General features: G+C 36.4%; 3 protein-coding genes across 5 annotated transcripts in view; all 3 read right to left on the bottom strand.

The window, feature by feature from the left end:
* Positions 1–3,003: 3,003 nt before the first annotated feature.
* LOC133873833 (UDP-glycosyltransferase 73C11-like) lies at positions 3,004–5,623 on the bottom strand. Its single transcript, XM_062311607.1, has one exon. The coding sequence runs from the start codon at positions 5,573–5,575 to the stop codon at positions 4,061–4,063; it is 1,515 nt and encodes a 504-aa protein (XP_062167591.1). The 5' UTR covers positions 5,576–5,623; the 3' UTR covers positions 3,004–4,060.
* A 5,876-nt stretch (positions 5,624–11,499) lies between these two features.
* On the bottom strand, positions 11,500–13,170 carry LOC133872417 (UDP-glycosyltransferase 73C25-like). Its single transcript, XM_062309921.1, has one exon. The coding sequence runs from the start codon at positions 13,086–13,088 to the stop codon at positions 11,631–11,633; it is 1,458 nt and encodes a 485-aa protein (XP_062165905.1). The 5' UTR covers positions 13,089–13,170; the 3' UTR covers positions 11,500–11,630.
* Positions 13,171–14,812: 1,642 nt separating this feature from the next.
* Positions 14,813–24,047, bottom strand: part of LOC133872372 (protein SHOOT GRAVITROPISM 6) — a 36,473-nt gene continuing 27,238 nt past the window's right edge. For all 3 annotated transcript variants that reach the window (XM_062309870.1, XM_062309871.1, XM_062309873.1), the window contains 9 exons: positions 22,844–22,949; positions 22,167–22,280; positions 21,970–22,047; positions 19,648–19,746; positions 16,800–16,871; positions 16,615–16,700; positions 16,414–16,507; positions 15,492–15,599; positions 14,813–15,417 (listed from right to left, as the gene is read on the bottom strand). In XM_062309870.1, coding sequence (XP_062165854.1) covers positions 15,238–15,417; positions 15,492–15,599; positions 16,414–16,507; positions 16,615–16,700; positions 16,800–16,871; positions 19,648–19,746; positions 21,970–22,047; positions 22,167–22,280; positions 22,844–22,949 — 937 coding nt within the window. In that variant the 3' untranslated portion in view covers positions 14,813–15,237. The remainder of the gene's footprint in view (positions 15,418–15,491; positions 15,600–16,413; positions 16,508–16,614; positions 16,701–16,799; positions 16,872–19,647; positions 19,747–21,969; positions 22,048–22,166; positions 22,281–22,843; positions 22,950–24,047) is intronic.

Genomic DNA, 24,047 nt, shown 5'->3' with positions numbered 1-24,047 from the left:
AATGATCATATCACATCTATTTACCTTCTAAATAGCAAATGATCATCTAGTTGCTCCTATATCGTGTAAAACGTTGAACAATAACAATGAGAAGTAAAATAACTACAAATTTACCTGGGAGCATAGCCAAGACACAATTGACACATAATTTCTTTGTAGAGCTGCAGTGAAAGCCTCCTCATATTTGTGTTCAAATAGCAATGGTGATAACTCATATGTTCGATCTACAGGCACTCCAACCTAATGAACATACCCATTGTAATTAGTATAACCAAAATTCGTTAGGATTGAACGGATGATTGAAATTTAAGAAAAATTGAAAGATGAATACATTGAATTGACATTTTTTCAAGTTTATGAATATGATAGCAAAAATAATGAAAAAAAGAAAAGAAAAAAAGAGGTGAGGAATGAAATTTTTCGTAATTTTAACTATTTGCAACATCAATTTCCCGTCTCTCCAATATATAGAGAAGGTATTTGAAAAGAATAATGCTGTAGATAGAAGACAATAGAGGATGGTAATTGATTGCGCAAGAATTTTGGAGGGTACCATCAATCCATAGGCTAGCTGCCAAGGTTGATTAAGTCCACAAAGGCAACCTTACGTAGTCTAAGCAAACTGACTTTTTCCAAAAAAACAGAAAAAGTCTAATTATTATATAAAATAGAACTGTGAAATAAAATAAAGATTCTGTCAAAAATTTGGTGAAATCTGATAATAAAATCAGTATTAAAACAAGAAAATAAATATTTTTTAAAATAGTAAAAGAAACAAAAATCTTAAAATAGAGATTCATAGGAAAAAAATAATGAATTTTGGGTCTGAAAATGGCTTATTGGCGTTGATTTTTTTTTTTTTTTTTTTTTATCAAAATATTATGCCGCCATTATTTTATTTTATTTTATTTTTTTTTAATTTTTTTGACGCAGCATATATATATATATATATATATATATATATATAAGTCGATTGCATCACCTCGGAAAGCACCATTAAATTAAAGGACAAAAAAATTTAATGAAGCTGTCGTGGACCAGGGAAGGCATGGCAACTCGGGACAGATGCTTATTTGGCGTTTTAGCTTCTTCCAATCTGAAGATGATGAGATTCAGCGTTACATCGTATAAGTAGAATATATCCTGTGGATACAGATTGCTTCCTTTTTCATGTAATGTGGAAGTTGATTGATTTTCCCTGCTAACCCTACATTTCCCACTAATACCATAGAGTACAGTCATATAGAGTCCCTTTAGCTTTGACCGTTTCAGATAAAGATGTCCTCAACATTCGTAAGTCTAGCTTGCATGGTTCAAAAATATATATTGTCACTAAACTTGAGGTAAAACATATAGAAACTCACTTATAGAGTATTTCTTAATGAAAATCATTGAATAATTAAATACAATTGCTGCTATAATCGTCCATAATAAATATTTTAGTAACTAGACTCTTAAACCTGATAAATGACTTAAACAATGTCAGTTTGTTAAACTGCTGCTACTGGTCCGGACGAGGATGTGATGAGGCTAAAGAAAACCCTAAAAATTAATACTCATTCACACGAGACTCCAATCGAACTAGTGAATGACATCTTCTAGTTCATACACGGGTTCTGACCAGATCCGTTTGGAAAACGGTACAGGTTTGTTTATCCACAATATTGGTTCTGCATTTATCTCTTCTCCACGTCACTCTTTTATTCTTAAACAATTACTTCATGTTCCATTTATTTGAAAAAATCTGCTATCTGTCGGTCAATTTGCTCATGATAATTCTATATTTTTTGGGTTTCGCTCATTTTTTGTTATTAATGACTGCTGAACCAAGTCAATCATCCATTAGAGTCTTCTTAAGAATGGCCTTTATTAGCTGCTGCCTTCTCCAACCTCTTCTTCGTCTTCTCCATACTCTCTTGTTGGTGAAAGGATTTTCACTGATCAATGGCACAAACACTTGGGTCATGCACACTGCTCTACGCACCGTTAAGCAAATGATTTCCAAGTTTTCCCTTCCTGTTTTCTCCAAGAAGCCGATTGCTTCCAATGTTTCCTGCTAGCAAGCTAAAGCTCACCAACTTCCTTTCTGGCATCTACTTATGTTTTTAATTGTCCTTTAGAACTACTTTTTTCATATGTATGGTGTCCTTCCCATGTAGTTTCATATCATCTAATGGAAATAAGTACTATGCTAGATTTCGTACTTGCCTCTTTTTTTTTATCTTTTCCTCTCTCTATTGGGCGGCAAAGTGCTTCTTGTAATTGCCGGTGTTCAAATGATGTTGTTTAGTGTGGACCAAGAGGTCTCTTTGTTTTTAATGGATTTACAAAAAATCAATTAATAAAACAAAAATTTTATGGAGTAATTTTATATGTTTCTCTTGTGTTTTTCAAAATATGAGGTACATTTTGATCAAATTCAATAGTGATCAATAACATATCCAATGATAATTTTAAAAGATATATCATTATTAAAGAGATACAAGAGTAACTTTTAATATTACACAAGTTTATGTTATGATATTGCTAGACATAATGATAAAAGATTGTAATTATGCAAAACAAGAGGAGAATTTCAATGTATCATGTTTGGGTTTTAACTGGGAATAGTATATATAAGTTATAATTATATTCTTTTTTGACATAGTAAAATTAGTTACTCGTTCCTGTGAGCGTAGACATAGCGGCAAACCACTTGAATTCTCTTTGTGTTATTCTCTCCTTTTTCTCTTTTCGTTTCACTAAATCGCATGGTCTCAACAATTCTAATATTAGATATGAATAAGGACACTAAATCATTGATGATAGAATGTGAAATGTGAAGTGGATCAGACTGCCTATAAATCTATGCCTAAGGTTTGCTTTTTAAAGCTTCTATCATATCTAGGATAAGTACCAACATGATGTAGCGATCAACTTTAATGTGTCTTGAGTGTAAATTTTTAAAATAAAATATAAATAGAAAAAGTAAAAAAATAAAAAAAAATAAATAAATAAAAAGAATGACAAGAAAATTTTGAGATGGTTCAGCATTAACTAGCTAGACATCTACATCTACCCTTAAGAATTGCCAGGAAGGCTATAATAATTTTTACAATACAAATAACCTCGATCGATTTATAGGGAAACCATGGCGGTTTGGTAGAGAGATTAATCAATACAAGAATAATACTCAAATCTCTAAGATTTTATTACAATCAAAGCTAAATGGAAATCAAATCGAACCTAAATATGGAAAGTTTCCATTTTTTTTTATTTTTTATTTTTTATTTTTATTTTTTTTATAGATACTTGCTAAACAGATTACATAAAAAAGAAAAATACAAAATAAAACACGATTGGGCTGGGCAACCCAAAAACAAAGCTAAGAATAAAAGTACGCGGGGGCAATGCTTCCGAAGATGCGAGCCCTTTGGCTTGAGGCACGGATGCCACAAAGCCTGGGTCACCAGTAAAGGTGATTTGAAGAGTGTATTGAGTCACAAGGACCCAAACACCTCGATTACAGGGGTAAACATGAGAAAAGTAGAACAAGTAAGCCCAAAAAAACAAGAAAATAAAAACAAACACAACAGAAGAGCAGAAACAGAAGGCAGAATGGGAGCTGTCCCTGACGGCGCGTGAGAAACACGCGCCGCGAAGGGAGAGCCTCTCAGCGGCCAGAAACGCCGGCGAAGCCATGAAACACCGGTGGAGGAGGCGGTTGAAAGCGGGGAGGCCGAACATGGCAGCCACGCGCCGAAGAGAGCAGAAAACCCTCTGGAGCGTGAGCACCACGCACGGCCCTGCGAAAGGCGGTGGAATGAACGGAGACTGGCGGTAGATGACGGAGACGCCGAGGAAGCCGGTGGTGAGGAGCGTGTCATGTAGAGGTCGGGGAAAGAGCACAAATCTAGAACGGAAAAATTGAAACAAAACTCGATCCCAAAAATTACAGTAAACACGGTGGAAGATAGAGGACGTGGGCTGCTGCTGCGAAGACACAAACCAAGACAAGACAAAGCAAGAGCTGGAAAGTTTCCATATTCTAACACTGAACGAAGCCAACTTTGATATGAAATCAAGAGAAACAACTCTCTATCTCTAATATACGTCTGTTAGGGTTGATTTCTTCACAACTTGCTTGTCGCATAATTTCTTGAATCAGCAGTGTCATGTCTTTGTGAGAAGATCCCCCATCTTCAACTGCACTCTTTGCCATCTCCCCGAGCTCTCTTGCTCTTTTCCTCCTCTCTTCTCTTTCCTCTCCTTCATCCATTAGCATGTCTATGGCCGCCTTAACATTTTCCTTCTCCACCAACACCCCAGTCTTCTCCTCCTCACCCCACTTTACAGTATCCTCCACCCCAACTCTCACACCAATTTTTCGCACCTGTACTACTAATTTCTCATTCATAAACTGGTCTCCAAAGAGCGGCCATGTCAGCATCGGCACCCCGGCACATATTGCTTCAATGGTTGAATTCCAGCCGCAATGCGTTAAGAACCCTCCAACTGAAGGATGAGATAATATGAGCAATTGTGGAGCCCAACCCCGAATCAAAAGGCCTCTCCCTTTGATCCTTTCTTCAAATCTGTCTTCTGAAATCCACTTTTCCAATTCTTGTGAGCTTTTTGCTGATCCCCTTATGACCCAAATGAATGGTTTCTTTGACGCTTCTAAGCCCAATCCCAGCTCTATCAACTGTGAAGTTATAAGATTACACAGGCTTCCAAGGCAGGCATAGAGAACAGAGCAGGGTTCCCGAGCATCAAGCCACTTCAAGCATTCGTTTTCTTCAATGGAGGCTTTGTTACCTCTCTCAGCCTTATCTAAATTGTCCACGTTACAAAGCGAAACAGGGCCAATACACCAGACTTTATCTTCTCTCGCCTTCCTATATTCTTTGACATACTCTGGCTCCAACTCCTGGAAAGTATTAACCAGAACCCCGTATGAGGCAAGGTCAGCTTCTACCGTTTGGTTGCCAAATTTTTCTATTTCTGGATCGGCCGATAAAGCTAGTTGCGATTTGGTGAATTCAATATGATCAGGCAAGCCGGGCAGGACAAAGTATTCAGACTCCGAGGATATGGCCTCGTGAGGTTTGTGACCACGTAAACTGTGCCAGCACAAGAGACAGAAGCAGCCTACTCCGAGGAATGAAAATCTTGGGATGTGAAACTTGCGAGCAACATCAGCTGTCCACGGCAAGCACATGTCGGAGATTATGCAGCTTGGTCGTGGTGCCATCTTCTCAAACAAATTCTCCACCGGCTTTTGTAGCATGGTAGTTGAAGTGAAGAAATTCATGGCTAATTGTAGTGAAGGAAGCTTGTCGAGATTGTCGCACCCTTCTGGTATTCCTGCTTCTTCACATGGAAGATGAAGTGGGATAACTTGGATTTGTAGACCAGACTGAATTGCACGAGCAATGCTTTGTTCGAAACGGGCAGCATTATGTGTTGTGGTGACTACGGTGACAACCACACCACGCTGCGCCAGCAATTTGGCAATGTCCATCATTGGAATCATGTGGCCTTGGGCCATCAATGGAAACAAGACAAAGTGAAGCTGCTGAGCTTCAGAAGCCATGGCAACTGGTGGGAGGCAAAGAGACTGAGATAACAAGATTTAAAGGACTCTCCACCCGTTGAACTTTTGCAGGTGATGTAAGAGCTTAGATAAGAATATTTCTTTATTCGGAGATGATGTGGTTCACATAATCACATGCAGGGATATAATCGAGCCGAGTCGAGTTTGAAGATTTCAAGACTGGTTCATTTATGAGTTGAGCCTAAATAGTCGAGCTTGAATTCGAGCCGAGCTATAAATTGCATGTTCAAGCTCGGCTCGTTTAAAACTCGGGCGAGCTCAAGCTCGAGTTCGTTGAAAATGACATTCGAGCCGAGCCGGGTTACTGGATAAGCTCGGCTCAATTAGAGCTCGATGTAGACTATTAAATTTTTCAATGAGTAATCAAAGCAGAATTCAAACCCAAGTTTATGAACAACCTCTATACATTTATTAATAACAAAAATATATAATATGTAACTATATAAGGCATATTATAAAATATAGGACATAACTATAGTTTATAAGTAACAAATTAACAATATGTTATTATATATAAGTAGAGAGTATAAACTATGGTATATGTATAACGTGAACAAATAGTAAGTCTAATATATTCTATATAACTAAGTAACTAAAATATAAGTATAATATATAACTATTGTTAACCATGTGTAGTGTGATATATGTGTTTATATATATATATATGCTAACTATTTAATATTGTTATATTGTTATATACTAACTATTAATAACTTAATATGTTAATTTAAAATACTAAATATTGTTATCAAAGTATTATAATTAATATGTAATACTATATATATTATACTATATTTACTATTTACTAATATATATGTAAGATATGAACGAGCTAACGAGTCGGGCGAGCGATCCGGTCGAGCTTTAAACGAGCTAAGCTCGCGAGCCCCTATCGAGTTTTGTCGAGCGAGTCGGGTATGTATCACTTACAAATCGAGCGGGTTTCTACAGTAACGATCGAGTTTCTACAATATCGAGCTCGAGTTTGGATCGGGCTAAACCGAGCTGGTATCGAGCGGGCTGTCGAACGGACTGATTTATTTACATCCCTAATCACATGGCCACAGGCAGAAAGTTTGAATGTTGCGGATAATTTTCACTTTTCCAAACACACTTTTTAAACTTTAAAATGTATCAATTTAACGTATTCATTTTTTATTTTTATTTTTATTTTTTTAATTTCATTCTTTCATTAAAATTTTTGAAAATTATATTTCATTAAAAAAAATTATATTTTAAGAATTTTTACTCTAGGATTTTACATATGATTGAAATTTAAAAAAAAAAAAAATTGAAAGATAGATACACTAAATTAACACTTTTTCAAGTTTATGGATATGAATAAAAAAATAATGAAAAATAAAAGGTGAGAAATGAAAATTCCCTAATTTTAACTATTTACAACATCAAATCGCCGTCTCTCCAATATATACAGAAGGTACGTATTTCGAATATCGACATGCTTGAATATACACAGATAGCTTGAATCACCTGGAACTCCCGATGGTTTTCAGTCCCACCATTAACCAAAAATCCCTCTCCTTATAAGCAAAGAAACTTCAAAAACTCAAGAGAAAAAAAAACGATTTTTTAATGAAAGGGAACAAACCGGACTGATCCTGCATTTCTTTTAAGAACTTCATCCCCTCAACCAGACTTGTTTTTGCCCCACTAATCAACCCTCCAGCTCTGATTTTCTCTTCAACAGAACCCATCAGTTCGCATCAAAGCACGCGGACCGAAGCATGAGTGGCCCTCCTCTGCATTATGGCCTTGTTTGCCAAGCATGTGCAGTCCAATCGGGCACAAAAGCATATCCGAGCGAGTCCCCACTCCCCAAGAATCCAAAATCAAGGAACAAAAACTGCAAAAACGGACTGCAAATCTTAGAGGTGGGGCTTCGGGGCACAAAGAAAAGGAAAGAAAAAAAACCCATCAGTATGCATCAAATGACGCGGACCGAAGCATGAGTGGCCTTCCTCTGCATTATGGCCCAGTTTGCCCAGCACCGGAACGTAACACTGTAATGCAATATACTGTTTATGTTTTCTTTTTCTTTCTTTTTTTCTTTTTTTTTTTTTTTACTTTTTTATATTTTTTAATACTAATCAACATCAAAACATTCTCACATTCTTATTTTTTATATCACATCAATAATTTTTTATTACTATTCAAATAAAAATTTACTACAATACAAAATTTTTGTACTTTTCTATATAAATTCTTTATATTTTATATTACATCATTACTTTTTACTAATTTCAAAATTAACAATTCACTACTCTGTTCTGTACATGTCTTTACCAAACAAATCCTATAATCAAGTGCTTGAATTGTTTTGTTTATGAGAAATGGACATGAACGTTGCAAACCATCCTCAAACTGGCGTCAAGTTTGCTTGTTTTACTGTGTTTTAGAAAAATAAATTTAGACCCACCATTTTTTTATGGCATATATGTTGTAATTTTAACTACAGCACTGAAGCCGAATCATTTGAAAAAATTAATGCTATAGATCGCAGACAGTAGAGGATGGTAATTGATTGCTCGTGCGCTCTGAATGAATTTTGGAGGGTACCATTAATCCATAGGCTAGCTGCCAAGGTTGGCACAAAATGATTTCTATCAAATAAATAAAAAGTTATGTTGAACTTTCGTGTAAGGATAGTTACACTTGGATTATTATTTTAAAATGATTAATTAAATTATAATTAGAGTTCCGTACAATTATTTATAAAGTTTAATCTTACATGACATAAGTCTATTTTATAATCCACTCACCTAATATAATCATCTTTTCAATATAGAATTGAGACGTTACACTTCACAAAAATCCAATCAAGTATAGAGATTAATTATTATCCAAAACTCAACCCATAATTTGTTTCCACGTTTGGTGGTTTAAGAAATATAATGCAGCCAAGATAAGAATTTTAAAATGCATGCTTGAATGAAAAAGAAGAGTAGCAACATAAAGATGTAACCTTCATAGATAAAAAAAAAAAAAAAAAAAAAAAAAAAAAAAAAAAAAAAAAAATCAATATATAATATAATGCTATAAATTATATTTTTACCTAATAATTATTATACAATATTGACATGGATAATCGCAATTAACCTTTGAATTAATCGTCGTTAATATAGTGGATCATACTTTTTTAAAAATCCATAAACAATATGTTTCCTCGGTCAGTTTCTATTAGCTAAAAGTAATGGAAACCCATGTAAATTGAATTTGAGATCATGGGATCTCGCGACGCCGATTACAGTAGGATTGTTCTCACGTGTTATAATGGACTAAAAAATAACGGATAAAAGAGAAATACCATCACCTTAAAGAAAAGAAAATTACTCTGAAAATTCAAATTATTATTCTCAAAAATGATGTTTTGATTAAGTCCACAAAGCCACCTTACATAGTCTAAGCAAACTGACTTTTCCAAAAAACAGAAAAAAGTCTAATTATTATATAAAACAGAACTGTAAAATAAAATAAAGATTCTGTAAATTTTTTTTTTACAGAATTTAATAATAAAATCAGTATTAAAACGAGGAAAGAAATATTTTTTAAAATAGTAAAGAAAAAAAAGAGTAAATGTATAATAAATCTCTGAACCGACGCGTTATTTGAAAATAGTCTCTTACTTTTTAATTTTTAAACATTTACTTCGTAACTTTTTCGTATTTTTGAATTAACTCATTTCGTCCATTTTCTATCCAATTTTGTTAACTCTGTTTGGCTGAGTCACCGTTTGACCACGTCAGCATCGACAACTAAGCCTAAAAACGAAATCGTTTCAATATTATCTTTCTTTTTCTTTTTTCTTTTTTTTTTTTAATAATTTTACTTAAAAATAATAAAAAAAATTGAAAAAAAAGAAAAAAAGAAAAAAAAAAAGGGGGTGGGTCAGGTCACCATAGGAGTGGTTCGGCCACCCCATGGCCAAACCTTAGCCAAAATGGGGGTGGCCATGGTGGCCAAGAGCCAACCCCTTCTTTTTCTTTTTTCTTTATTTTTTTATTTTTTTTATTTTTTATTATTTGTAAATAAATTTTTTTAAAAAATAAGAAAATATTGAAATGGCGTCGTTTCAGGCTCAGTTGTCGATGCTAACGTGGCCAAACAGAATTAACAAAATTGGATAGAAAATAAACGGAATGACCTAATTTATAAACTCAAAAAAGTTACGGAATAAATGTTTAAAATTAAAAAGTGAGACCATTTTCAAATCGTACATCGACTCAAAAATTTATTATATATTTACCAAAAAAAAAAAAAAATCTTAAAATTGAGATTTATAGGAAAAAATAATGAATTTTGAGTCTGAAAATGATGCTGATGATCTGGTATAACTTTTTGAATTAAGATCATATATGCCATTCTTATACTCCTAACAAAAGTTAAGATCATAACTTTTTGAATTAAGATCATAACTTTTCGAGGTTATGCCATTCTGATCGAAAAGCACCATTAAAAGACATAAAATGTAATAAAGCTTTCGTGGGCCAGGGAAGGCATGGCAACTTGGGATTGATGCACATTTCACGTGGAGAAATGATTAAATTACAATTTTTACATAATTATTTTAAAATCACAAGATATATTGGGTGTGATGTACATGTGAAACCCACATACATAGAGCAATTATACTCTTACAATCCCTCTCACCCAATTCTCACACAACCCTCTCATATTGTGTGGATCTCATGTATGTGAGTCCCACATGTAGAACCCATACAAGGTGAGAGAGGAGTTGTGGGGGAGTTAGGTGAGGGTTGTGAATAAAACATTTTTCACGTATATAAGTTCCACCCGATGTATCTTTAATTAGTTGTGAGATAGTTGTGCAATATGGGTTGTGCATGAATCACTTTCCTTTGACGTTTTGGATTCTTCCGAAGGCCTTTTTGTTGGAGATGTCAGAGCCCACCACGTAGCATGTTTTTGGGTTTATCTGAAGATCGATGATGAGATTCAGTGATACAAGTTGAATATATCTTGTGGATACAGATTGCCCCGTTTGAAAATTCTTCAATCCTCTCTTTAAGAATTTTTTTTAATGATGAGAAAATAGGATTAATGTAATATAAAATTGAAATAATTTATATGAAAAAATAAAAATAAAAAATTATATTGTAGTGAGTTTTTTATTTAAAAAGTAATAAAAAAATGTTAATGTAATATAAAAAATAAAAAAAGTTAAGAATATTTTGAAGTTGATATTTTTTAGGAGAAATAAAAATAGAAATAGAAATAAAGAAAAGAGAAAAAAAAAAAAAAAAAAAAAAAAAAGTACATTTCAAACTGAACGAATGGGGTTGTCCAATGTGTACCTATGCTAAACCCTACATTTCCCACCACTACTATAGAGTATAGTCGTACTATAGACTCCCTTTCACTGTTTCAGATGAAGATGTCCTCAAAGATTCATAAGTCTAGCTTGCATGGTTCAAAAATATTGTCACTAAACTTGTGGTAAAACATATAGAAAATCACTCAAATGACTCAAAGCGGACTATCATATCACTTTAAGCGGGTTGTTAAAGTTTAGACCTATCTCCGAACACCACCCTAATTAAACAGGGCTCACTGAACCCCTCTCGTTCAGACGTATTTCAATCATCACTTTGAATGAAGCCTTCTGAAGCCTTTTTGTAAGTCTTCCTAAGAAGCTAGTTCAGACGAGTTTGAGACCTCATCCGAACGCCAATGTCAATACATGTGTTCTTCATAAATTTGAATGCAGTTCGGTCTACATTACTCTCTCTTCGTCTTCTTCTTCTTTTTCTTCTTTTTTTTTTTTTCATCTTGGGATAAGTCACAAGCCATTATTATCTCTTTCAACAAATTGGAAGCTACTGCTATTGCTCTTACGTGAATTAATTTCTTTGTGATTGTGCTGGTTGTCATACAAAGTCACAAAATCTTGTAATTAAACGAGACAAAAGAAGCAACTTTACATATGTAATGAAGAAAATTCCCTCTTACTCTTAACATACATACGTGCATGCAATATTACTTCTGATTTCCGCCACTAGCTTGCTTGTTCCATGATATCTTGGATTAGTAATTTCATGTTGAGGTCAGAAGATCCCCCTTCTTCCACAGCTCCCTTTGCCATCTCACTGAGCTCTCTACTTCTTTTTTGTCTTTCTTCTCTTTCCACTCCTCCCTCCATCAGCCTGTCTATGGCCCTCTTAACATCTTCCTTCTTCACCAACACTCCAATCTTCTCCTCCTCTCCCAACTTTACAGGATCCTCTACCCCAATCCTAACACCAATTTTCAGCACTTGCACAACAAGTTTCTCATTCAAAAACTGATCTGCAAATAGCGGCCAAGTAACCAAAGGAATGCCTGCACATATCCCTTCTATTGTTGAATTCCAGCCACAATGTGTTAAGAACCCTCCAATTGCAGGGTGTGATAGTATAAGTACCTGGGGAGCCCAACCCCAGTTTAAGAGGCCTCTCCCTTTGATCCTTTCCTCAAATCCATCTCCTTTAATCCACTTTTCCAATTCTTCTAACTTATCTCCTCCCCTTATAACCCAAATGAATGGTCTTTTTGATGCTTCTAAGCCCATCCCAAGCTCTATCAGTTGGGAAGGTATCAGATTGCAAAGGCTTCCAAGACAAACATAGACCACAGATCTTGGTTCCCATGAATCAAGCCACTTCATGCATTGGTATTCATCCATTGAGGCCTTATCTCCTCTCTGAGCCTTTTCCAAGTGGTTTTTGTTGCATAGTGAAACAGGGCCAACACACCAGACTTTACCCTTTCTTGCCTTCTTGTATTCTTTGATGTATGCAGGCTCCAACTCTTCAAATGTGTTCATAATTACTCCATAGGATGCCATTTCAGCTGCTGCCATTCGTTCACTAAACTCTTTCAAATTTGGAGTCAGCAGCCCTGGGAGCTGGGCTTGAGTTACTTCAACTTGGTCAGGCAAGCCAGGCACAACAAAGTACTCAGATTCTGAAGTTATGCTCTCTTGAACCTTGGAAATGCGTAAATTGCTCATGCATAAGAGACAGAAGCAAGACATTCCATGGAAAGAAATCCTCGGAACATGAAACTTGATAGCAAGATCTGCTGTCCATGGTAAACACATGTCAGAGATTATGCAACTTGGCTGGGGTGTCAGATTTTGGAACAACTTGTCCATTGGCTGATGTAGCATGTCAATTGCGGTGAAGAAATTCAAGGCCAAGTCTATTGAAGGTAGCATGTCGATATTCTCACACCCTTCTGGTAATCCTGCTTCTTCACATGGGAACTGGAGTTGAATTAATTGGATTTGGAGACCGGACTCTACAGCACGAGAAAAAGTTGTTTTGAAACGGGCTGCATTATGTGATGTGGTGACCACAGTGATAATCAAACCCCGTTGTGCCAACATTCTAGCAATGTCTATCATGGGGATCATGTGGCCTTGGGCCATCAAAGGAAACAAGACAAAGTGAAGGTGATGGGCTTGGGAAGCCATGGCAATTGATGAGTTTCTTTACATGGGGTAGCTAGGCTTCTTGCTTTCAAATATGCATGACAGTACAAGAGCCAGCCTCCAAGGGCCTTACTGGTGACGTAAGAGCCTACATAAGCATGCAAGTCTATCCAAAGATTATGCGGTTACAGAACAAAGTAGAACTATGTGGATGAGTTTGCTTTGATTAAAATCATCTTTTCTTATTAACTTAAGCTTTTAGGATAAGTAGTGATTTAACACGCTTGCTTAAGCATGAATCCAATATAGAAGTCACTAAAGGAATCTTGGTTCTTCCAAAGATGATGAGATTACAGATAGAACTAGAATTCTCTCCCTTTCTCTTTCGAGCTACATATATATGAGCACTATTTGATAAAGAAGATAAAGAATGGACCACAACTGAATGGACCACAAGTGAAAAGCTGCATTTTCAATTCACAAATCAATGCACGCGTTGATATTGAAAACTAAATTGTTATTGGACTCAAAAACTGCATTCTCCATACAATCATAATCCTCTTATAACTATCCGACAAGATTAAAGAGGCAAGAAATTAATTTTAGCACCAACCTAAAATTGACCAAATTGCATAAAGATGAAAAATCATGAAACTAGAAGATCGCTCAAATTATTATGCATAAGATGGTTTCGCTCGAGCCAACTTTGAGCGGATTTCTATCGAAGCATTATGTCTAGACTCGACTTCGAGTAGACTTCTAGCGGATTTCTAGTGGGGCGTTCTGTCTTGACTTGGCTCAAGCCAACTTCGAACAAATTTCTAGCAGAGCATTCTTTCTTAACTTGGTTCAAGCCAACTCCTAAAGAACTTCCAGCGGATTGCCCTTCACTCTGCTTTTGTCCTAAATCCTTCATTCCTTCAACTTTAAAGTGGACATTTAGTACAAGCCCTCAAAAGAGACAGCTCGGATTAAACTTTTGTCCTGTTCTTTCAAATCATACTTTCTTTATTCCACAACCTGAGGAAAAAAAAAATTTAGAGGCCCTTCAATGCTGAGGTAAGATGACCCACCTTCTTCAATTGCCATCTAGCTTTCTTTCTTTCTTTCTTTCCTTCACTTCTCCTCCTATCCTCAGGGGAAAGTGAGCAAGAAACAAACGTAGAATTAGTAACAACTGACGTTGACTTGGAGCTTCTGTCCTGCACGAGAAAAGAACCTGCTCTGTAACCACTCCCTGTTCCACCATCTTATATTAATTTGAAGACTTTGAGCCAATTCTTTTTCTTTTTATTATTATTACTATTACTAAAATAAGGACAAATCAATCACATAAAAATAGTTCAGGCACACTTGCTAGTCACATATAAATTTTTACATCCAAACTAACGGCGAAATATGACAGCCAGAGCAACTCAAAACATTTCCATAGTATAGGGTCCGAATTACAGTTAGTTATAGTTTAAAGGTTGACGTGAAAATAAGGTGATTTTGGGGGACCAAGTAAAATTTCCGTAAATCAAAAGCCTTGAGAGATCTTGAGAAAAGACAGACGTGAAATGAATTGCAGAGAAAGGAAAGCAAAATAATTAGTAGACAGGGGAATACTTAATGCCTTCTTAGTTTTTATTTAAACTCCCACAATGGCTTCATTAACAAGCATCAAAACATGATACTAATTACACTTTGTGTTTCTATTACGTTAGAACACAGGAATTTGTCGATTTTCCTTGGAATTTTTGGGCTACATCTTGCATACCCAGATGGATAGGAAAAAGATCTACAATATTATTTCTCATGGAGAAAATGGATATGTGGTATCGGCGAGCCTTTCTCATGTCATATGCAACTTTACACTATTGTTACATCTCCAACAAACCTAAAATTCAAACAGGACCTTTGGCACAAAATATTAGTGTACAAAACTGCAGTTACAAGCTTTCAACAAACGACTTAGGCTCACTATAGATACACTACAGAGAAATGTACATTTTTATGAACGTAGATACAGAGCTCCAGAAATTGCCTAATGTGCTTCAGTTGCAATCCTCACTTTCCCTTGTTCATTGCAATTTCTCATAACTCTTTTGTCACCAACGAGAACCGAGTCAATCACTTTTGTAACGAAAATGGGGACAGGTCTCAAAGCTCACAAGTCAACACATTCATTTTCATCCACGTTTATTTGTTGCTATTTCTTAGGAGACTCTGAATCGTGAGCCCTTCGACTAGAGTCAGTGCGATCAAGTCGATCTACTCTCCATGAGAGTGGATTGGAGGATTTTAGTAACAAACCCAGGGCCGAAGAGCTTGTCGCTCTAACAATTGCATCTGCAGAGCGGCTCAGTTTCCCTACCAAAATCCCAAACACCTGAAAGAAGGTATAATTTTTGTAAATTTGTTCAGTTATAACACCTAACATCTGGTACCTACATCCAAGAATACCTGTGTATAGTAACGAGATAAAATGGGCTGATCATCTGAAAGAGAGAGCATGCTACTGGAGAAGTAAACAGCATTTGCCTGAATTATTGGCCACGGTGCATCAAAAGCCTGCCTCAGCACACATGGAAACAACTCAGGTATCAATGTGCTTCACTTTTAAGCAAAAGGTAACACGACCCTATGAAACTTAAGTATTTTCCCTAGTTCCAGCAACATGAACTTTACCTCAAAGTTGATAAACTCATATTTAAGAATTAAAACTAAAGATATTGCTAATGATTTTGATTACGCACAATAAAAAGAACATGAATGTTCCATGTTTTCTCATTCCTGCTAATCCTAAGCAAAACATTCATAACCGAAGGAAACGTGTACAAGATGGCTATAAGGCAACATAATTCATGACTAAACCATGCATACCAATCAAGAAATCTTTCCATGACATACTTCAGTCAAGATACTAAATATTATATATTCTTCGTCATCCTCATACAGGGCATATAAAATGGCCATAATATGGGAGTGGTTATGTTAAGATACCGAGAGCCATGAATATCTGAAACATCTTCATTAACAAGAAGCTAGAGGTGCCGTTAACTGAAGATGAGTGATCAAAGATAGTGGGTGTTTTGTTACAGAGAACAATGACTGCACGAAAGGGGATTTGAGAAATTCAAGTTTAAGGAATAAAAAAAAAAAACAGCTCTGGCGATTCAAGAAAATACATGAAGCTGCATGACCTAAAATAAGATGCGGGATTTGACAAAAGCAGGCAAAAAAAGAAAGATTTAATTGTTCCCTAACCTTAATAGGATTGACGCTAGTCTGAAATTGAGTTAACATTGCATTACCATCAATTACCAAATGACCCAAGACAATATCACTTCCTATTGAATATGAGAGCATTTCAGCGAATGTGAACCTGTATTGTTGATGCCATGTAAGTATCAACTCTGGAGGTAAGATGTTGAGTAAGTTGCTTTGTAAGATCTCTGACAAAGTCCTCATAGTCACCTCTGAAAGGGACAATAAACTATATTGGACTGTTTTCCATCATAATGAAGCATAGGATGGATTTACATTGTTTCAGAACTCAATTGTTTAAAGATCTCTTAATGCATACCGGTGATCAGAATTGAAACAATGTGTGTTAAACATGGAAACCAATCCTTGTGTTTCCAACAGGGGCGAAATCCGTTTAAAAGTATTCTGTTAATCGGGGAGAGAGAGAGAGATAGGGTCAGTCACATTAAAGAATCTCCAAGTAGGGTTCATGCGAAGAGAACAAAAAGGATTGTAAGAAAATACCCGGCATGCCTGACGGACATTAATGTCATCATCATGAAGATGCAGAACCAATCGGGGGATGGCAGCATGTACCTGAGAATGGTAAAATGCAACAACAAAAAATGTGAATCTCAAGGTCATACCCATATGCACTAGAAATGATTGACCAATGGGTAAGAAAGTGCAAAAAAATCATACTATGCCATGTTTTTTTGATAAGTAAAAATTCATTAAAAAGCGCAAAGGGGCGCAACCCTAGTACACAGGAAGTATACAAAAAGAGCCCCTAATTAGAGGAAATGAACGAACAAGAAAGTAAAAAATCAGCAAACGACATACTCCCCGGGCTATGCACCGACACCCAAAGATATAACATATGAAGCACATTTCTACAAAGAGCCCCCACCGGAACCTCCACATCCTCAAAAAGCCTAGAATTTCTCTCACGCCACAGGCCCCACAAAACACATAAAGGAACCTGCTTCCAAATCCGGTTAACAGTACCACGACCCAGCAAAGTACCCCACCCACTCAATAAATCCAAGACACTACTAGGCATAACCCACTCCACCCCAAACAAGCTATAAAAAGAACTCCAAACAACCCGAGCCACGTCACAATGAAGAAGAAGGTGATCAACGGATTCCCCATGCTTCTTACACATAACACACCACTCTACCACCACAATACCACGCCTACATAAATTGTCATGAGATAAAATCTTTCCTAAAGCCGCAGTCCAAACAAAGAACGCCACCTTCTTTGGAACTTTAACACGCCATATACCCTTCCACGGAAAAGAAGCCGCCTCGTGACAAACTAAAGCTCTATAGAAAGTCTTCACTTCAAAATTCCTCCTCTTAGAAAGAGTCCACACCACCCTATCAACCTCCCCATGACAAACCCGAATAGAGTATAAATGCTCATAGAAGGACATCACCATCTCCACCTCCCAATCCTGAGCATAGCGCGTAAAAAGAACATTCCAATGAGTCACACCTCCTACCACCGACAAGTTATACACCACCCAAGCATCAGGAGAACGCGCGATAGTAAACAAAGCTGGATAATAGAGCTTGAGAGGCCTATCCCCACACCATACATCATGCCAGAAACGAATATGAGACCCATCACCCACCTCAAAACGCAAATACTTCACAAAATTATCCCACCCCCTTCGAATAAACTTCCAAACACTGACACCATAAGGTCCCGTCACCGGTAGTGAACACCAACCTCCCCTCACACTCCCATATTTCACCTCAATCACCGATCTCCACAACGCATCGCGTTCCTGAGAAAACCTCCAGACCCATTTCCCCAATAAGGCATGATTGAACTTAATAACATTACGAATGCCCAATCCACCAGCCTTGATTGGAGCACAGACACGATGCCAATTTACTAAATGAAATTTAGACTCATCCCCCATACCACTTCACAGAAACTCCCTTTGGAGCCGCTCCAACTTCTTAGCTACACTCACAGGAATAGGGAACAGAGATAGATAATATGTAGGAATGCTAGAGAGAGTACTGTGAATCAACGTCACCCTACCACCCTTGGATAAATAAAGTTTCTTCCAGCCGGCCAACCTTCGTTCCACCTTCTCAATAACCTCATTCCAAATAGAAATAGATTTGAACGGCGCCCCCAACGGCATACCCAAATAGGTCATCGGCAGAAACCCAATTCTACAGCCCAAAATATGTGCCAAAGACTCCACATCTTCCACCTCGCCAATAGGGACCATTTCAGATTTGCCTAAATTGATCCTCAACCCTGACACCGCTTCAAAACAAAGGAAGGTACATCTCAAATTTCAAACATGTTCGGCCTGTGCTCCACAAAAGATTAAGGTATCATCCGCAAACAGCAAATGATTCACCACTAAAGCTTCACTATCCCTGATGCCCACCAAGAAACCCGACAGCAAACCTTGGATCATAGACGCATTCAACATCCTACTAAGCACTTCCATAACCACCACAAACAGCAAAGGAGAAAGAGGATCACCTTGCCTAATCCCCCGCGAGCTCTTAAAGAACCCTGTAGGGGAGCCATTAACCAAAATGGAAAATTTTACAGTAGAAACGCAAAAATAAATCCATTCCCTCCACTTCTCCCCAAACCCACACCTCTGAAGCATGTAAAGTAAGAAATCCCAATTCACGTGATCATATGTTTTTTCCAAATCCAGTTTTTATTTCAATCGCTCCTTGAGTTTTTATTTTAATCTTTTATCTCTTTGAGTTTGTCCCCCCATTATCAAACGATTCTTCTATCTAATTCCATATGGATTCTGTCAATTTTTTTTACGAGGCTCATATAAAATACAATTCTACCTTTTTTCCAAAAAAAAAAAAAAAAAAAAGGGGGGGGTGGCTCACGACCACCCCTGTGAGCCACCCCATCAGTTAGGGGGGTGGCTCTTCATTTTTTATCGTCTTCTCTTTTTCTTTTTCTTTTTCCTCCTGAAAAAGGGCATAACTGTAATTTTACATGGACTCCGTTGATAAAACAACAGAATCAGAAGGCGGACAAACTCAAATAGCTAAAAGATAAAAATTGAAACTCAGGAAACAATTTGAAGAAGACTCAAAACTCATGGACTAACATAGTCAATTTCCCTACCTAACTCTAATAACAACACGCACACACATAATGAGTTAACATCTTATCCATCAACAGAAAATGAATCATAACTATGTCCTCAAGATACAAAAATGAATAAATAAACAGATAATATGAATCATTCATAAGCTAGACTGATAAAATGCTGCTGCAAATCCACAAATCCAAAGTTTCTCTACTAGAAAGACTAATGCCATGGATAAATTAGCTGGTAAAATCACACTGGGTAAGAGACCTGTTCAAGAAATGCCTCATGCTGTGCCCCAAATCCATAGTTGCTTAATGCTCCAAATGCTGCAAAAGCATTGGCTCGCATCTTTGTGTTCATGCATATCTGTACCAAAAAATATTGAAGATTATCCTACTGTTTAGCGTTAGATAGCAATAGGCACATTTCAAGCTAGCATCCATGGTATACATGGAAAATGAAATGCAAAACATTGGTCAAATCAACTCTCATGTCCCAAGCTGGATACGATTTGCTTAATTGCAGTAAGACAACTATGAACTGATTTATTTTCACTAATGCTGAGCTAGCAAGTAATTAAGCTGTAGGTCCCAGCAATTCGGTGGAATTTCAAGAAGCTTCATAGCAAGTTATTACATTATAAAATTAAGATATACTGCTGATTTCCTTGTGTATCCAAATGACAACACAAAATTTTTAACCCTGGGTTGGGTTAGCGAGAGAGTTCCCAGTCCACTGAGTGAGAATCACCAACATGGAGATACTACAAACAATTCAAAACACTAACAACCTTGATATGAACCAACCCCTGATATCCGTGACTATCAGCAACGTGATGAAACGTTGAAAAATATTCCAGTGTTATTCCAGAATTTTTTTTTTATTTTTATTTTTTGATAAATATCATATAATATACTTTCAGCAGAAAAAAAAAATTATTAAGTGGGATGGGGAGCTTCATGCAAGTGAGATTTTAATTTTTTTTGTTTAGTAATGTATATTCAATCAAAGCGCAGAGGGGCGCAACCTGAGTACACAGGGAGTATACAAGAGAACCCCTAAAATATAGAAAAATAAGCACAAAACTCCAAAAACTCAGAAAAATCAGAGACATGCAGACTATTCCAGACCACTTTACATGTATATAGGGATTGTAGCATCATCTTCTTTATCTCTAGCAAACCACTATCACAATCTTCAAAACTCCTTGCATTCTGCTCTCTCTAAAGACACCACATTAAACACAAAAGAGCCAACCTCCAGATTTGCAAAGCATGACGAGTTCCCAATTGTCCTCTCTAACTTCCCAACAAAATCATGCACCTTTCAAGGCATAACCCAATAATCAACACCAAACAGCTGAAGAATCGCATTCACAATTCAATTGCAAATTCATAAGGAATAAATGATCAATAAACTCCTCACACTTTTTACATATACAACACCACTCCATTACAATAACATTCATCTATCGTAAATTATCCAAAGTTAAGGTTTTCTTAAAAACCACAGTCCAAACAAAGAACTATACTCTCGGGGCGCCTTAACTTCGCAAATACTCTTCCAAGGGCTATTGGACCTTACATTATTAGATTATACCTAATAATACGACTTAACTTCAAATGTTTTCCTTTTAGATGGAATCCAACAAACTGTATCCTTGCCTCCATGCCTCTTTCTTTGAGAGTACATCTCAAAGAACCCCGAAACCACTTCCACCTCCCAATCATGCGCCGGTCTAGTAAATATAATATTCCAACAAATGTTTTCATTCTATAGCTGCATATTATTCTCCCACCCACGCATCCTTGCCACAAGCAATAGTGAATAATTCCATAAATGAGACCTTCAAAGGTTGCTCCCCACACAAAAAATCATTCCAAAACAGCACACGAGATCCATCTCCTACCTCACATCTCACATAATTAGCAAAACCGTCCCCTGCCCTCCTTATACATTTCCACACGCCCACGCCATATGGCCCCTAACCTCTTTATTGTACTATCATATTTAATACTCACTACCTTTCTCCACAAAGCCTCTCTCCGTCGCATACCTCCACATCCACTTCCCCAAAAGGGCTTGATTAAACTGAATCATATTTTTCACCCCTAGACCTCCTGATGTTAGCGAAGTACAACACCGTCACACCCCACACCCAAGAATGCTAGCCAAAACCTCTGCATCCCCCACATTGCCTTCAGGAACAATCTCTAACTTAGACAAGTTTATCTTTAACCCCGACACAGCTTCAAAACATAATTTTTTTTTTTTAAAAAAAAAATTATTCTCAAATTTCGAAAGTGCTCCACATTAGCCTCACAAAAAATTAACTTATCATCGGCAAACAACAAATGTAAGACCACCATCGCCTCATGATTTCTCAATCCCACCGAAAACCGTTTATCCATTGTAGCAAACATCCTACTTAAGGCCTCCATAATAATCACAAACAAAAGTGGCAATAATGGATATTTTAATTTGGAAACATATCATCAGCTAAAGAACGACATAGTGATAACAATGGAGATGTCAAGAACCAAAACAACAATTTTTTTAATTAATATTTCAAAGAGTAGAGGGACGCACTTGAAGATTGCGGAGCCGTAAAGAAAGATTAAGCAAAATGGGTTCCACTGCTGCATCACTGGGTGATGACTCAAGTATCTACATGTCAAAAGAAAGTGCAAAACAAATGAATCAAGATTGCAGGGTACAAGAAAAAAAACCAAATATTCAACAGAGATTGTTCTATGAAACGCGAGCATGCAAAGAAGGGAGTTCACCTTTAGCAAGCATGACACTGCAGTTAACTGCACAAGTTCATCTAAATCGTCGAGTAAAGCTAATATTACACCCAGCACTTGAGATGTATACTGCAGAATATTAATAGATGGAATCTGCATATCCAGAATTTGGAAATGTCTTAACATTTGGGATGAAAAGAAATCAGAAACATATGCAGATGCATATCCAGTTTTATAGAAATATAACACAACATGCTTTTTGGGTATGGAGAAGCTATAACAATACAGCTCGCAAAACCAAATTAAAAACCACAATTCTCTAAAGCTTCTGTTTCTCTAGACATGAAGCACTTAACATCATAAAAATTTATCTACATAAATCCATTTTCTTCTAAAACAGTAATTTTGATCTTATGCCAAAACATATAGAGGCTCAATGTAAGTGTACTTGGGTGCCCCTGATCCTGAGCTCCTGCAAGTTGCATGCGAGTGTAAATGTGCAAAACATATACAGCTCCAGTATTCAGCAAAAGTAACAATTCCCTTCTGTCACTCAAGAAATTATAACAGAAGATAATGGTGCAAACCAAATTTTAATTTTTTTTTTTAATAATTCAAAATAAATAAATGAAAAATAAGCATACAAATAGTTCCGATTTATCCCCATGTAAATGAATGCCATGAGACAATCTTAAAGTTAGTATAACATATAAAACCTGTACTAGTCCTCTCAAACACAGGCGTCTAACAGTTGGAGTGTCATCTGATACATGTCGACACAACACCTCCACCATCTCCTCCAATAGGGCACCAAATCCACCACTGCATTATTGAGAATTTTAAATATAATAACTTGACATCATAGATACAGAACTATTTAACCATCATAACGAAAAGGGGAGAAAAAAATATTAAGCTAACAATAAGCAAATGATAGAAACAGCTTAAAAAATCACAAATAATTGAAATTCGGAAATAGCTTAAAAAAATGCTCAACAGGCTCCAAAAATTTAGTGTGGCCCTACTTGATATGAAAAGAAGCCAAAAGGGACAGACAAGTCAGAATATAAGAGTAGGGCCTATGAAATACTTGAAATAAATCACATGGGGCTAGGCATCTAGCTACATGGTACGGAGTTCGTAAATATAAACAATAACAACATTGGAGAAAATTATCCCTTCTTGGCCTAAACAAGCATAATCCACAAAAATGCTGAAAGAGATATTCCCAAATTAATCAAGCCCTTCACCACAAGAAACATCTTCCCCTAGCGAAGAGACCCATACACAGACACATGCAATTCTTCATCGATCACTTGATGCGGTGGTCCTATTCACCTCCCCACATTCTACCACTTCAAACACACATGGTCTACCAATTTCCAACCCCTTTTCAAGAGCAACAAAGGGATGCAATCCTAAACATCATATTGGGAATTAATGAGCCCATTTGGCAACCCACTCTTTTTTCCTTTCTTTTTTCTCTAAAAAAATAAAAAATAAAAACTCCTTTTTTCACATTACCAAACAACTTTCTTCACTTTTCTCTCACAAAAAATTCAAAACTTCTTTCACCTTTATATCGCATCAATCAATTCTTATTTTTCTCTCAAAAAACGTCAAACTTCTTATTTCTCATTACCAAACAACTTTCTTTACTTTTCTCTCCCAAAAAAAATTGAAACTCTTTTCACCTTAATATCACATCAATCAATTCTTATTACTATTCCAAAAAAATTGAGAATGGTTTGCCAAACACACCCTAATCTCACTCCATCCCCATCTTTTCTCATCATTATCCTTACCTTCCTAACATGACAAAAGTTTGAATAAAAAGAAAAAAGAAAAAAAAAAAGCAACGGGCAACTGCAAGATGAATAGCAACAATCACAACATCCACAAGACAATTAGAATAATAGC

This window comes from Alnus glutinosa, chromosome 7 (genome assembly GCF_958979055.1).
Source record: "Alnus glutinosa chromosome 7, dhAlnGlut1.1, whole genome shotgun sequence".
Lineage (NCBI taxonomy): Eukaryota > Viridiplantae > Streptophyta > Magnoliopsida > Fagales > Betulaceae > Alnus > Alnus glutinosa.
Note: the sequence above shows the minus strand (reverse complement) of the source record. Positions and strands in the feature narration are given on the sequence as shown.

What these genes read in the sequence shown, in the direction of transcription:
- LOC133872417 (XM_062309921.1), bottom strand. Translation starts at nt 13,088, where the DNA reads ATGGCTTCCCAAGCCCATCACCTTCACTTTGTCTTGTTTCCTTTGATG.
- LOC133873833 (XM_062311607.1), bottom strand. Translation starts at nt 5,575, where the DNA reads ATGGCTTCTGAAGCTCAGCAGCTTCACTTTGTCTTGTTTCCATTGATG.